The sequence below is a fragment of the Triticum urartu genome, chromosome 4 (genome assembly GCF_003073215.2).
Source record: "Triticum urartu cultivar G1812 chromosome 4, Tu2.1, whole genome shotgun sequence".
NCBI lineage: Eukaryota > Viridiplantae > Streptophyta > Magnoliopsida > Poales > Poaceae > Triticum > Triticum urartu.
The window spans coordinates 9,579,942-9,593,586 of record NC_053025.1 but is presented as its reverse complement, the minus strand read 5'-3'; the positions used below and the strand labels follow the sequence as shown (position 1 = coordinate 9,593,586).

The window sequence follows — 13,645 nt, the reverse complement described above, 5'->3', positions numbered from 1 at the left end:
GCCGCGTGATTGGTCCATACCAGGCCCGCCGCGTCACGACCCGATCGGGGCGGGGTTGGTGGCGGCGCGAGAATCGAAAACCCTAGACGCTCCCCGTCCGAAAATATCTCCCCGCGAGCGAGTCAGGGGCGACCCAATCGTGCGTGGGCTGGCCCAGAAAGCCAGAACACTCCTCGAGCCCATCGCGCGAAAATATCTCGCCCCCCGATCCTTATCCCGCGGCGCGCCCGCGCGCCGTCCGATCCGATCACGACGGCCCGCGCGGCGCCGCGCGCGCTATAAAAGGCGCGGGTAGGGCAACCTTGACTCCTCGTGCTTTCTCAGGGGTTGGCTTCTCCTCCCCACTCAGTCCTCGGTTCCCGGCCCGGTTCGGTTCGTTAGGGTTTAGTAGTGGGGAAGAGGAGGAAGAATGGCGGACGTCGAGTACCGCTGCTTCGTCGGCGGCCTCGCCTGGGCCACCGACGACCAGTCCCTCCAGAACGCCTTCTCCAAGTACGGCGACGTCATCGACTCCAAGGTACCGTCCCCCTCCCCCGATCCGCCCGATAGATCTGTAGATTCGAGATGGATCTGTGGTTTTTTGCTTCTGGATCTGACGGGTTTGGTGTGTTTTTGGCGGTGCAGATCATCACTGACAGGGAGACGGGCCGTTCCCGCGGGTTCGGGTTCGTCACCTTCGCGTCGGACGAGGCGATGCGCCAGGCGATCGAGGCCATGAACGGCCAGGACCTGGACGGCCGCAACATCACCGTCAACGAGGCCCAGTCCCGCCGCTCCGGCGGAGGCGGCGGCGGCTTCAGCGGCGGAGGCGGTGGCGGCTACGGCGGCCAGCGCCGCGAGGGCGGCGGCGGCGGCTACGGCGGCGGCGGCGGCGGCTACGGAGGTGGCCGCAGCGGCGGCGGCGGTGGCTACGGCAGCCGTGAGGGCGGCGGCGGTTACGGCGGAGGCGGCGGCGGCGGCGGCTACGGCGGCAGCCGCGGCGGCTCCGGCGGCGGCAACTGGAGGGAGTGAATGGTGGGGCCCCTCGCTGGGCAGTTATCCTAGTTACCCGATCCGTTTTTACCTGTCTACCAAAATGTTATCGCTCGCTCGCTCCCGAGTATCCTAGATCTCGCTCCATCGCGTAGGTTCCGAGATGTTCTGGCTACCGTTAGATGTGACGCTGCTACCGTTCCGTGTTACTGTTCCGTCCCCGCTCTGTTCGCTATGCTTCTAAGATTGAAATGAAAACCTGAGCAAAGTTTGTTCGCATGTGATGCTTCTCTCGGAAGTTTGTTCGTTCTCTGTTTGTGCCGTGAACGCTTGGCCTTGCCACTGGGTGATATTTTGCCGCACCCACTAGGTGATACGTATTTTGGTGCAGATTTTGTAGCCCCTGAATTCGATTGGCTCGACTGGGACGTGATGTTCCCCAGTATTGTTTACATTCTCTTCGTTCATGTCTTACGAATTAGTTGTTGGATGTGTCCAGACAAATATAACAAATTTCGGCAGGAGGAAATTTGCCTGTGCCATCTTCCATTCAGAGCCTGCAAAAGAACACACAGATCTGCATACACGTCAGCAAAATGTAAGATTTCTTACAGCACAGGGTTTAATTGATATGTAGTGGGATTGAGCCCTGCTAATCTAGCCTTTGTGTAGAAGAATGAAGCTCCAAGGGAACCAACACAATGTACTAATCCGTGATTTCTAATTGAAGTACTCAATGTAAGGATTTTCTGATTCTTCACTCATATGGCAACCCTGTTAGTCATCAGTGATCAACATCAGATTCGTCAGATCAACTGTTTGGACCAGGAGCATGCTCCAATAGAAGTGTTTGAATACATTGACCTCAAATTTTATTGGGTGCTCAATATCTGAAAATGGACAACTACGACTGTTCCGGTACGTCGAGAGCTCAATGTTTACTCATGGGAAGATTCAATCTAAGTACCATCTGTGGCATTTTCTAAGTACTGCGAGACGATGCAGGCATAATTGAGGGTAGTCGTTCCCCACTCGAGACTGGAATCCACTTGTATACTCTTACTAACACCCACCGTGGCATTTTAATTAGGCTATAGCTCATTGCCAAACATCCTTGTCCTACCATGGTATTTCAACACTTCAATGCCCACATTCACTCAAGATGGGAATGGGTCGGGTCGGCCCGCTAGGTCACTGACCCGGCCCGAAATCTCGGGGCCAATGGGCCAGGTGGGTTGGCCTTGAAACATAAAACGGGTTAGCGGAGCCGGCACCGCGTGACCCGATGGACCAGACGGGTCGACCCAGCCGTCTGATTGCGCTGCCCTAGTCCATCTCTGCCGCCGCACCCCACGATCTCTGCAGGCCGCTCCCGACGATTTCTGCCGCCCTCGGCCTCCCCCGACCTTCTCTACCGGCCGCCCCCGACCTTCTTTGTCGATTTGCCGTCGCCGCCGGCTGCCCTTGAACATCTCTGCTGGCCCTGCTGCCACCGGCATTCCTCCCGCCTCTCGTTCGTCGTTTTGGTCGCCGTCGAGCTCGCTGACCTGCGGTCCTGTCCACCGTCTACCTCGCCATTCCGGTCGCCGTCCTCAACGTCATCATCTCGCAGGTGAGACTCTTGCCGGCTTCCTCCCTGTCCCAGCGCAGCTGCAATGCAAGCATCGGTCTTGTTTTGGTTATTCGTCAGTGTTGTCTGCAATGCAAGCACCAGTCTTGTAATTGATTCTGCTACTTTCAGTCAGTGTACTCTGTAGCCATGGGATCTGTTACTTGCAGTGTTGGTTCTGTAGTAGTTCTACAGTCTTGGTCCCTGTCATAGTGTCATTCAGTCAGTGTACATGAACAATTACATGAAGAACTAGATCATATTTGATTGGAAATGTTTTATAGTGGATCATTTTGCCGAGGGCAAGCAACAGATTTGGGGATCATGGTAGTACCTTTGTTTATTTTGCTTGTCAAAGTAGAACAAAAACCATGCCTGGACTGGATTGGTTTGTGATAGTACTATTTATCAAATTTGGAACATGTTACGACTTCTGATAACTAATTCGTAGCAGTTTGTTTGTGTAGTTGTGATCAATAAATGCGCAGAATTTTCTCGCCGATGAGGCGGTTTAGTAGTGTATGGCTCCATCGATGTATGTTCGTGCGTGTGTTCAGATATTATCAGTGCTTTGTAAATTTCTTCCCCCGAATCCTATTAAGTGTTTGGATTCTCAAACCAAATTCTATTAAGTTCATATACAAAATTTTTTGGTTGTCCTGCACTAGTACAAGTAAATGAAATTTGTGTATTACATCTGCTGTTGATTTTGAAAGTTAATGCTCTCTAATGTTCCTATATTTCCCTCTGATCAGAAAAATGGAAGAGGAACAAGGGGACCATGAGGCATACCAAAGTGGTGGTTCATCGTTGATATCTGGTGCGACAATGAGAGGGCTCAACCACCCCGAGGGGTGTCTCCTTCTTCGATAAACATTTGTAGAGCTTATCATGGTGAGTATTGTTAATCTTTCTTTTTCTAGGGATGCAAATTAATGGTTACTAAAATAAAAAATACTCGTAATTGTAATGTTAACACTTGCGTCCTTTGCTCAGCAGGACGTTCACAAGACACTCGTATGGTTGATTTTGAAGAAGATGAGGTTGATGAAGAAGATGTTGACTATGAAGAAGAAGAGGAAGGAGAAGAAAATGAGGATGATGAAGAAGAAGATGATGAAGAAGAAGAAGAACAAGAGGGAGATAATGTGGATGAAGAGGGAGAGGTTGAGATCATTGACATGGGAAAATTTTCTGAACCGGGAAGAAAGTTTTTGTCTAAAGTGTGGAAAGAATATGAGCCAATCCGTGTTGATGACATAGTTGTAGCTGTTGAGTGCAAACACTGTGCAAGGAATATTTGTGCTGAGCGTAAACATGGAACAAGTTCATTGCGCAAACATTTGAAGAGATGCAGGGAAAGGAAGAAGGTTCTTAGAGTTTCTGGACAACTGAGTGCTTCTATCATGAGTCCTGATGGAGTTGCAATGGGGCTTTGGACCTTTAATCAGGCATTAGCACGCCGTGAGCTGATGAGGATGATAGTGTTGCATGAATTGGCATTCTCATTGGTGGAGTACGATGGATTTAGAAGATTTGTCTCTAGTCTAAATCCCAGCTTCAAGATGATATGTAGAAAAACAGTGAAGGAGGACTGCATGAAAGCATTCAAGGAAGAGAAGAGAATTCTGCAAAGGATGTTCCAAAACTCCAAATCCAAGATTTCTTTGACCACAGACCTATGGACATCAAATCAGACAGTGGGGTACATTTGCATCACAGCTCACTTCATTGATGAGGAGTGGAAGCAGCAGAAGAGGATAGTTAAATTTGCCGCTATGGAGACGCCGCACACAGGAGCTGCAATGTTCAACATCATGGTGAATTTCATAAGAGAGTGGAACATTGAAGATAATCTCTATGCTGTGACGCTAGACAATGCATCGAATAATGGTGCAATGGTGAAGCTATTGAAGGCACATCTCCTGCTTAAGAAGATGTTACCTGGTGGTGGCAAGTTGTTTCACCAACGTTGTGCCGCCCATGTCATAAATCTGATATGTCAAGCAGGATTGAACTTCCTTGGTACAGTGATCAACATGATACGTGAAACTGTGAAATACATTCAAAGCTCACCAAGTCGAAAGGAAAAACTTCAAGAAATCGTTGAGCAACATGGTGTATCATGTGGGAGAACTCCAAGTCTTGATGTTCCAACTCGCTGGAACTCAACCTACATGATGATTGATATAGCAAAAGAGTATCGCGGAGTGTTTGACTCTTTGGCCATTCAAGATAAACAATATACCTTCAAGCCATCTTTTGAGGATTGGGAAAATGCCGAAAATGTTTGCAGGCTACTAAAGGTATTTTATGAAGCCACTAATGTGATATCCAGCACAAAATATCCAACTGCTAACTTGTATTTCCATGAAATGTGGAAAGTGAAGCTAACCTTAGAGCAACAACATTATGAAGAGGATTCTGAGATGGGCACAACGGTCAAATATATGAAGAGAAAATTTAGAAGATACTGGAAGATGACATGGTTGAGCCTTTGTATTCCAGTGATTTTGGACCCACAATTCAAGTTAAAATATATTGAGTTCCGATTTGGCCTAGAGTTTGGGAACGAAGCTGCAGCAATGATTGCTAAACTAAAAATGTGTTCCAAGGGTTGTTCAATGAATACCTCCAATTGAATGACAATGGATCAGATCCCATGTCACAAGGAGGTGATGATGACATGGTTGTAAGTGGTGAAGATCCTATGGCTGATTGGGACCAACATGTCACCCTGACTGCTCGATCAACAAATTTGGATTCCACCGAACTTGATTCGTACTTGTCAAAGGTACCCATCCGTCGAAGTGATCAATTCAATATCCTTGCATGGTGGCAGATGAACTCAGGTGAATACCCAACGCTGAGTCGCATGGCAGCAGATATCTTGGCGGCTCCTGCCTCTGTGGTGGCATCCGAGTCCGCCTTCAGCACAGGGAAAAGAGTCCTATCAGATTTTCGAAGTCGAATGACTGCAACGACACTTGAAGCTCTTGTTTGCTTACAAGATTGGATAAGGGCCAACGGTAAAGCCATACGGCACAAGTTTCTTCTTTGTTTCTTGTTAATGCTTCAAGTTTACAAGTTTCTTCTTCTTTTTCTGCAGCTAATAATCAACGTAGCTTGGCTTCAGTTCATGACATTATAATGGACTTACAAGGTATGAGAAACCTTCTGATGTATATAGTGCCATGTATATGAAAGTACACTTAAAGTATGAAGTCTGCTTTTTAATGAGGGATTTCATATCTACAGTTTGTTCCAGGGAACTATTTGCAAGATGCAGCCCAAACATGTAGATGAATATATAGAGTGCTTTACACACAGAACTAGTGCTTTTTGTTTTTGGTTTCCCCAAGTTATACTTGATCTCTAATATATATTTCTTTTCTCTCTCAGATATGAATGTGTAGTTCAGATTCATTTTTTTCATCGCCAAACTATATTAAAAATATGCATTGCTAACTAAAGTAACTTGATTAGAATATGTTGCGGAGTGGATGACGAGTAGTGTATAATGGATATTTAGAAGTGTATTTTCTTGCAAACCTGATCATGAATTGGTTTTCTGGAACACGCCTTTGCTACAAAGAATATTCCTCTGCTCATAAATATATTATTTAGTTTTTTGAGGGATAAATATACTATTTAGTTGATGTGCACAGAATCACTCTTGTAACATTTCTTTGTAAATACAGATATCGAGGACTGATGCTTGTAGGAGCAATTGATGTTGAACCTGAAGCAGATGGTGAAGCAAAGATATGTCAGCTTTCTCTATAACCTACTGGATGTGAAAAGTTTAGCATGTTGAACCTGTAATATTTTGATCTTGTCTGAGTCTGTTGGATTGAGGTCATTAGCTTGACGTTCTTTGAAACTTGTAATCTATTGATCTTGTTCGAATCTGTTGGATTGAGGTCTTTTGCTTGATGCTCTTGAAACATGTAATCTCATGATCTCGCCATTTTACTAAATGTGAAAAGGTTAGACCTTTCATTTTACTGTATTGTGTACAAGTTTGCTGACATATCTAATCTTTTGGAGACTTATTAGTAATTTGGCGAGGCCACAATTGTTGGACTGTGCAAACATTTGGTTCAAAAAACCTGTAATCCTCTGGGCTGTGTAAGTATTTGCTAAATTCTGGGTCGGCCTCATGTACCCAATGGGTCAATGGGGCCACAAAATTCTGATGAAATGGGTCGGCCCGTGGCCTCACATATTGACCTTGGGGCCACGGGGCCGGGGCCGGGACCAGGGCCGGGTCGGCCCATTCCCATCTTGAACATTCACATATTCGTAAAATATAAACAATCTGGAAACGCCGAAGGTCATAAAACATCACTCTCCTGGTGCCCCAGAAGTAGTACCTCTTCCTTCAAGAGATTATGGAGTTCAGCACGGCGATCATCAAGCCTGCAAATATCCGAATTATCAACCACCCAAACTAGTCCACCATTCTGCTCAAAGTAATTCCTCCAATAAGACCCCCCAACATCCCATATGTTCAAGGAGTATCGCTCAAAGTACCAAACATAAATCGATAGTTTTACCTGCAAACATCCCATATGTTCAAGGAGCATCTCTCAAAGTACCAAACATAAATCGTTAGTTTTACCCGCAGTAATTTGATATTCTTGGCCCGTCATGACATTTTGCAGGACCTCCCCCAACCTTTTGGTAATCAACTCGCAATTTTGGCCTGAGCAAAAAATAGGCGCCGCTATGAGGGATCGAACTGCCGACATGCGTCCAACACCAAAGGCTACGTTCCACAGAGCGACCTCATAGTTGCGTGTATAAGGGAGGATCTGTTAACCTATTAAATAGTCCCACCTTACTTCCTTGCACTTCACCCCACCAATTTATATACGATCTGGCTCACAAGGAATGAGCCCTTGTACCCAGCTGCTGCTAGGGTTCCTCCTACCTCCCGCAGGTGCCAGTCTGCCTGGCCATGGAGGCGTGGTGGATCCCAGCCCTTACCGGTGGGAGGGCTTCATTTCTATATGCTTTTTTGAGTTTTCTTAGGGCTTCTGTCCTGCTCAGAGAGATGAGGCAGCGACAACTCTGTGAATATGGAACAAAGTTCTCCCCACCTAGCCCCTGTCCCGGTGGTGCTTCTAGTGTCACTGGAGGATATGTGGAGGTTTATCTCCGGCGGATCTCACGGGATTCTGTCGGTGTTTGTTTTTGATGGATCCACGTGGATCCGACCTTTGTTCGTGTGTCTACAGGTTGGATCCTTTTCATCTAAGCTTCTCTTCAATGATGGTAGTTGCTCTTCTGGTGCGCTGGTCCTGTAAGACATTAGCACAACGACTTTCCGACTGTCTACTACAACAATTTTGCTTGGCTCTAGGGAAGGAGGGGCGATGATTGCAGCGCGCCTTTGGCTTGTCTCAGTGCTTGTAGTTGTCGCTAGGTGGTCTACGGATTTAGATGTAATTATTATTATTTTTGGTATTTGTTGTACTATTGTAACGCCCTCGATGCGGCTATAGCTCCCACGTGTTGAGGCACGACTTAGAGGCATAACCGCATTGAAAGCAATGTCGCAAGTTAGGCAATCATCACAACATCCCATGTAATATAGATAATAAAAGGGGAAGGTACATAGTTGGCTTACACTCGCCACGTCAATCAAAGTACATAAATAGCATTACAACAATCAAACACTCATGGCCCGACTACGGCGCCAAAATGAAAGATAAACCCAACATGCGACACGGTCCCGATCACCCCAACTGGGCACCACTACTGATCATCAGGGAAAGACACGTAGTATCGGCGCGAGTCCTCGTCAAACTCCCACTTGAGCTCAAGCGCGTCATCTGGAACAGAATCATCGGGTCCTGCATCTGGTTTGGAAGTAATCTGTGAGCCACAGGGACTCAGCAATCTCGCACCCTCGCGATCAAGACTATTTAAGCTCGTAGGAAAGGCAAGGTAAAAATGTGGAGCTGCAGCAAGCGACTAGCATATATGGTGGCTAACCTATTCGCAAAAGAGAGCGAGAAGAGAAGGCAAAGCGCGAGCGAGAAACTAGAGAACAACCTGCGCAAGCATTACTCCAACACCGTGTTCACTTCCCGGACTCCGCCGAGAAGAGACCATCACGGCAACTCACACAGTTGATTCATTTTAATTAAGTTAAGGTTCAAGTTATCTACAACCGGACATTAACAAATTCCCATCTGCCCATAACCGCGGGCACGGCTTTCCAAAGTTCAAATCCCTGCAGGGGAGTCCCAACTTAGCCCATGACAAGCTCTCACGGTCAATGAAGGAATAGACCTTCTCCCTAGACATTCCGATCAGGCTCGGTATCCCGGTTCTACAAGACACTTCGACAAGTTAAAACAAATCCAACAACACCGTCCGAATGTGCCGACAAATCCCGATAGGAGCTGCACATATCTCATTCTCAGGGCACAATCGGATAAGCAATCCGTACAACTAAAACCAGCCCTCGAGTTTCCCCGAGGTGGCGCTGCAAAGGCTCTAGGTTGGGCCAACACTCAGAGGAGCACTGGCCCGGGGGGTTTAAATAAGATGACCCTCGGGCTCCGGAAAACCAAGGGAAAAAGAGGCTAGGTGGCAAATGGTAAAACCAAGGTTGGGCATTGCTGGAAAAGCTTTAATCAAGGCGAACTATCAAGGGGTTCCCATTATCACCCAACCACGTAAGGAACGCAAAATCCGGGAACATAACACCGATATGACGGAAATTAGGGCGGCAAGAGTGGAACAAAACACTAGGCGAGAGGCCGAGCATTCCACCCTTTACCCAGTATATAGATGCATTAAAATAACATGGCAATATAATGATATCCCAACAAGTAAATAATGTTCCAACAAGGAACGGTCTCCAATCTTCACCTGCAACTAGCAACGCTATAAGAGGGGCTGAGCAAAGCGGTAACATAGCCAGTCAACGGTTTGCTAGGACATGGTGGGTTAGAGGTTTGACATGGCAATTTGGGAGGCTTGATAAGCAAGTGGTAGGCATCGTAGCATAGGCATAGCAAAAGAGCGAGCATCTAGCAAAGCAAAGATAGTAGTGATTTCGAGGGTATGATCATCTTGCCTGCAAAGTTGTCAGAGTTGACTGGATCCTCGAAAGCAAACTCAACGGGCTCCTCGTTAGCGAACTCATCTCCCGGCTCTACCCAAACAAGACAAACAAGCAAACGAAGCACAATCAACCACGTGCAAACTCAAGCAACATGATGCAAACATGGTATGCTATGCGGGATGCAATATGGGATGCATATGCAAGATTTGACAGGGAATGCATGAACCTGGCCTCAACTTGGAAATACAAGTATGCCACTGGAAATATGAGATGAAATCGCTTGAAAATGATATAAAGAACGCTGAAATCGGAGTTACGGTTTGGAAATGGCAAGCAATTCAAATATGGCCACGTTCTGCGATTTACAGCAAGTAGCCATCTAAATGCGACAAGATGAACATGCTACAGCACCCAAACATGGCATCAAAATACATGGCAGGGATCCATTCATGATGCTTAACAAAAGACTAGCACTGAGCTATGGCCAATTCATCCATTAACAGGTTCAAACAAACATGGCAAAAACATAATCAGTTCTCAGACTTAGTGAAAACTGGAGCATGCTGAAACAGATATCAAGTAGGCATATTTACGAGCTCGATGCACTCACTACAGAGCAAGTCATGACAATCTAAGCATACACCCATAAATAATACACAAAATACAAGCTAGACATGGCAAGAACAATAACATAGCATGCACGGATCAACTACAACATCCTCGGCAAAATCGCTAACAAGTAGACAATCTGCCCAGATTCACGAAATGACAAAAGTAGAGCTCGATTGACTCAAGCTAGGGTGCTCCATAATTGCAAACAAATACATGGATGGATAGAGCACTACAAGATTAACAAAACATCCTTACTGATCATCCTAAAAAGAGGCACGGATCACTAGGAAACAACATGAACATAAGGCATATTGAGATAAACAGCTCAAGGACTTGGTGGAAATGCTAACTCCCTGAAATCAGCATTAACGAATGCACCACTTTGCAAGCTTGTGCTAGTCACCACACACATCACAAAAATACATGGGTTGCACCTCTGGATAGATGGCAAAACATATAACAAAACTCATGAAGAGCTCAGCGGCATATCATGCACACAATAATCATGGCAAAAATGACAAATATCTAATTGGAGCAGCAGATCTGACAATTAACTCAAATAGCACTCTTCCAACAGCATTTCGGGCATTAAGATGAACTCAAATGAAAATGATGTAATGAGATGAAATGGTGTACTCTCTGAGATGAACATTTTGATATGCTATATACCCAAAACGGAGCTACGGGTGCAAAGTTACGACACGTTGAAATATGCTTAAAAGAAAGAACAGGAACAAGGACTTAGACAAAAAAACAACCTCCGAAACCGATCCGGATCTAGGGTTTGCTGGGTCCGTGAACCGAGGCGGCGGCGCACGCACTCCGGCGAGTCGATGGTGGCCGGGGCCGGCGAGGAGAAGGCCGGATCCGGCCGACTCCTACCCAGATCCGGTGGGAGGAGGCCGCCGGCGAGGTTGGGGAGTGGCGGCGGAGGCCTACGGCGGCTCGGGCGACGAGGAAGATGAAGTCCGGCGAGGTGCGGTCGGCCGGAGCTCGCCGGCGATGGTGCCTGCGGCGGCCGGGCGCGAGGCGTCGAGGAGGGGGCTCGCCGCGCGGGAGGGCGATGGCAGCGCGCAGAGGAAGCGGTGCGGGCGAGCCTGCAGGCCGGGAGGGCCTGCCCCGGGCCCGAGCGGGTTGCGGCGACGGTGGGCGGATCTCGCCACGTGGCGGCCCGTCAGTGGCCGCGGGCGGCGGCGGAATTCGTCCGGCGGCGGCCGGACGTGTCCGATGGCGGCGGGGCGATTTTAGGGTTTCGGGGGAGAAGGAGATCCGGATTTTCGGGGAGGGGTCTATTTATAGGCATAGAGGGAGCTAGGAGTGTCCAAATGAGGTGCGGTTTTCGGCCACGCGATCGTGATCGAACGCTCTAGATGATGGAGAAGGTTATGGTGGGTTTTGGGCCAACTTGGAGGGGTGTTGGGCTGCAACACACACGAGGCCTTTTCGGTCCCTCGGTTAACCGTTGGAGTATCAAACGAAGTCCAAATGGTACGAAACTTGACAGGCGATCTACCGGTAGTAAACCAAGGCCGCTTGGCTAGTCTCGGTCCAATCCGGAAATGTTTAATCCCCAAACACAAAAGAAAGGTAGAAATGACCACCGGAGGAGAACGAAGCGCCGGAATGCAAAACAGACAACGGGGAAAATGCTCGAATGCATGAGATGAACACGTATGCAAATGCAATGCACAAGATGACATGATATGAGATGCATGACAATGACAACAACACACAGATACAAAAACCCGAACCCGAGAAAATAAAATAACTTAACGCCAGAAACGGCAAGAGTTGGATTACATATTAGGTAAATCATATCCGGGGTGTTACAACACTCCACCACTACGAGAGGATCTCGTCCCGAGATCTAGGACTGAAAGAACGCCGGGTATTCGGAACGGAGGTGATCCTCGCGTTCCCAGGTAGCTTCACGGTCGGAATGGTGTGACCACTTGACTTTGAGGAATTTGATTGACTTGTTGCGAGTCTTGCGTTCAGTCTCTTCAAGAATAGCAACGGGGTGCTCACGATAAGAGAGATCTTCTTGGAGCTCAATGTCCTCGAAGTTGACGGTGCGATCAGGAGTCTTGAAGCACTTTCGAAGCTGAGAGACATGGAACACGTCATAAATATTTGCAAAGTTTGAAGGAAGCTCGAGTTGATAGGCGAGATCGCCTCTCTTGCTGACGATCTTGAAAGGTCCCACGTATCTAGGGGCAAGCTTCCCTTTGATACCGAAGCAACGAGTACCTTTCATTGGAGAGACGCGGAGGTAAACATGATCTCCGATCTCGAAAGCCAAATCATGGTGCTTACTATCATAGTAGCTCTTCTGGCGCGATTGGGCTGCTTTGAGGTTATCTCGAATGATTTTGCACATTTCCTCTGCCTTTGTGATTAAGTCATTTCCGAGAAGCTGACGTTCACTGGTTTCAGACCAGTTGAGAGGGGTACGGCACTTCCTGCCATACAGAATTTCAAATGGGGCCTTGCCCGAACTAGCTTGAAAACTATTGTTGTAGGAGAATTCAGCATAAGTAAGACAATCCTCCCACTTCATGCCGAAGGAGATCACACAAGCCCTGAGCATATCTTCAAGAATCTGGTTGACACGCTCGACTTGACCGCTAGTTTGCGGATGAAAAGCTGTGCTGAAGCGGATGTTGGTGCCCATGGCTTTCTGAAAAGAATCCCAAAACTTGGAGGTAAAGATGCTGCCACGGTCTGAAGATATCACTTGAGGAACACCGTGCAGAGAGAAAATTCGAGAGGTATAGAGTTCCGCCAATTGAGCTACAGTGATTGACTCTTTGATAGGCAGAAAATGAGCCACTTTAGTGAATTTGTCGATGACAACGAATATAGCATCATTGCCACGCTTGGACTTTGGAAACCCAGTCACGAAGTCCATCTCAATGTGGTCGAACTTCCATTCTGGAATGGCAAGAGGTTGGAGGAGACCAGCTGGCCTTTGGTGTTCTGCCTTCACTCTTCTGCAGACATCACACTCATTCACGAACTGAGCAATCTCGCGCTTCATTCGAGTCCACCAATAAGCCTGCTTGAGGTCCTGATACATCTTCGTGCTCCCAGGGTGAATGGAGAGGAGAGAATTGTGAGCCTCGTTCATGATCACTTTACGAAGGTCACCTTTGGGCACAACAATACGATCCTCGAAGAAGAGAGTATCCTTGTCATCAAGGCGGTAGCACTTGTACTTGGGTTGACTCTTGGCAATCCCAATCTTCACCTTTTTCACCATAGCACCGAGAAGCTGAGCTTGGCGAATCTGGTCTTCCAAGGTAGGAGAGACTTGAAGGTTGGCTAGGAAACCTTGAGGAACAACTTGCAGATTAAGTTTGCGGAAA

General features: G+C 47.5%; 1 protein-coding gene across 1 annotated transcript; it reads left to right on the top strand.

The window, feature by feature from the left end:
* The first annotated feature begins 289 nt into the window (after positions 1-289).
* On the top strand, positions 290-1,251 carry LOC125550228 (glycine-rich RNA-binding protein blt801). Its single transcript, XM_048713175.1, has 2 exons — positions 290-517; positions 625-1,251. Exons 1-2 carry the CDS (start codon positions 410-412, stop codon positions 1,009-1,011), a joined length of 495 nt encoding a protein of 164 aa, XP_048569132.1. The 5' UTR covers positions 290-409; the 3' UTR covers positions 1,012-1,251.
* The last annotated feature ends 12,394 nt before the right edge of the window (positions 1,252-13,645 follow it).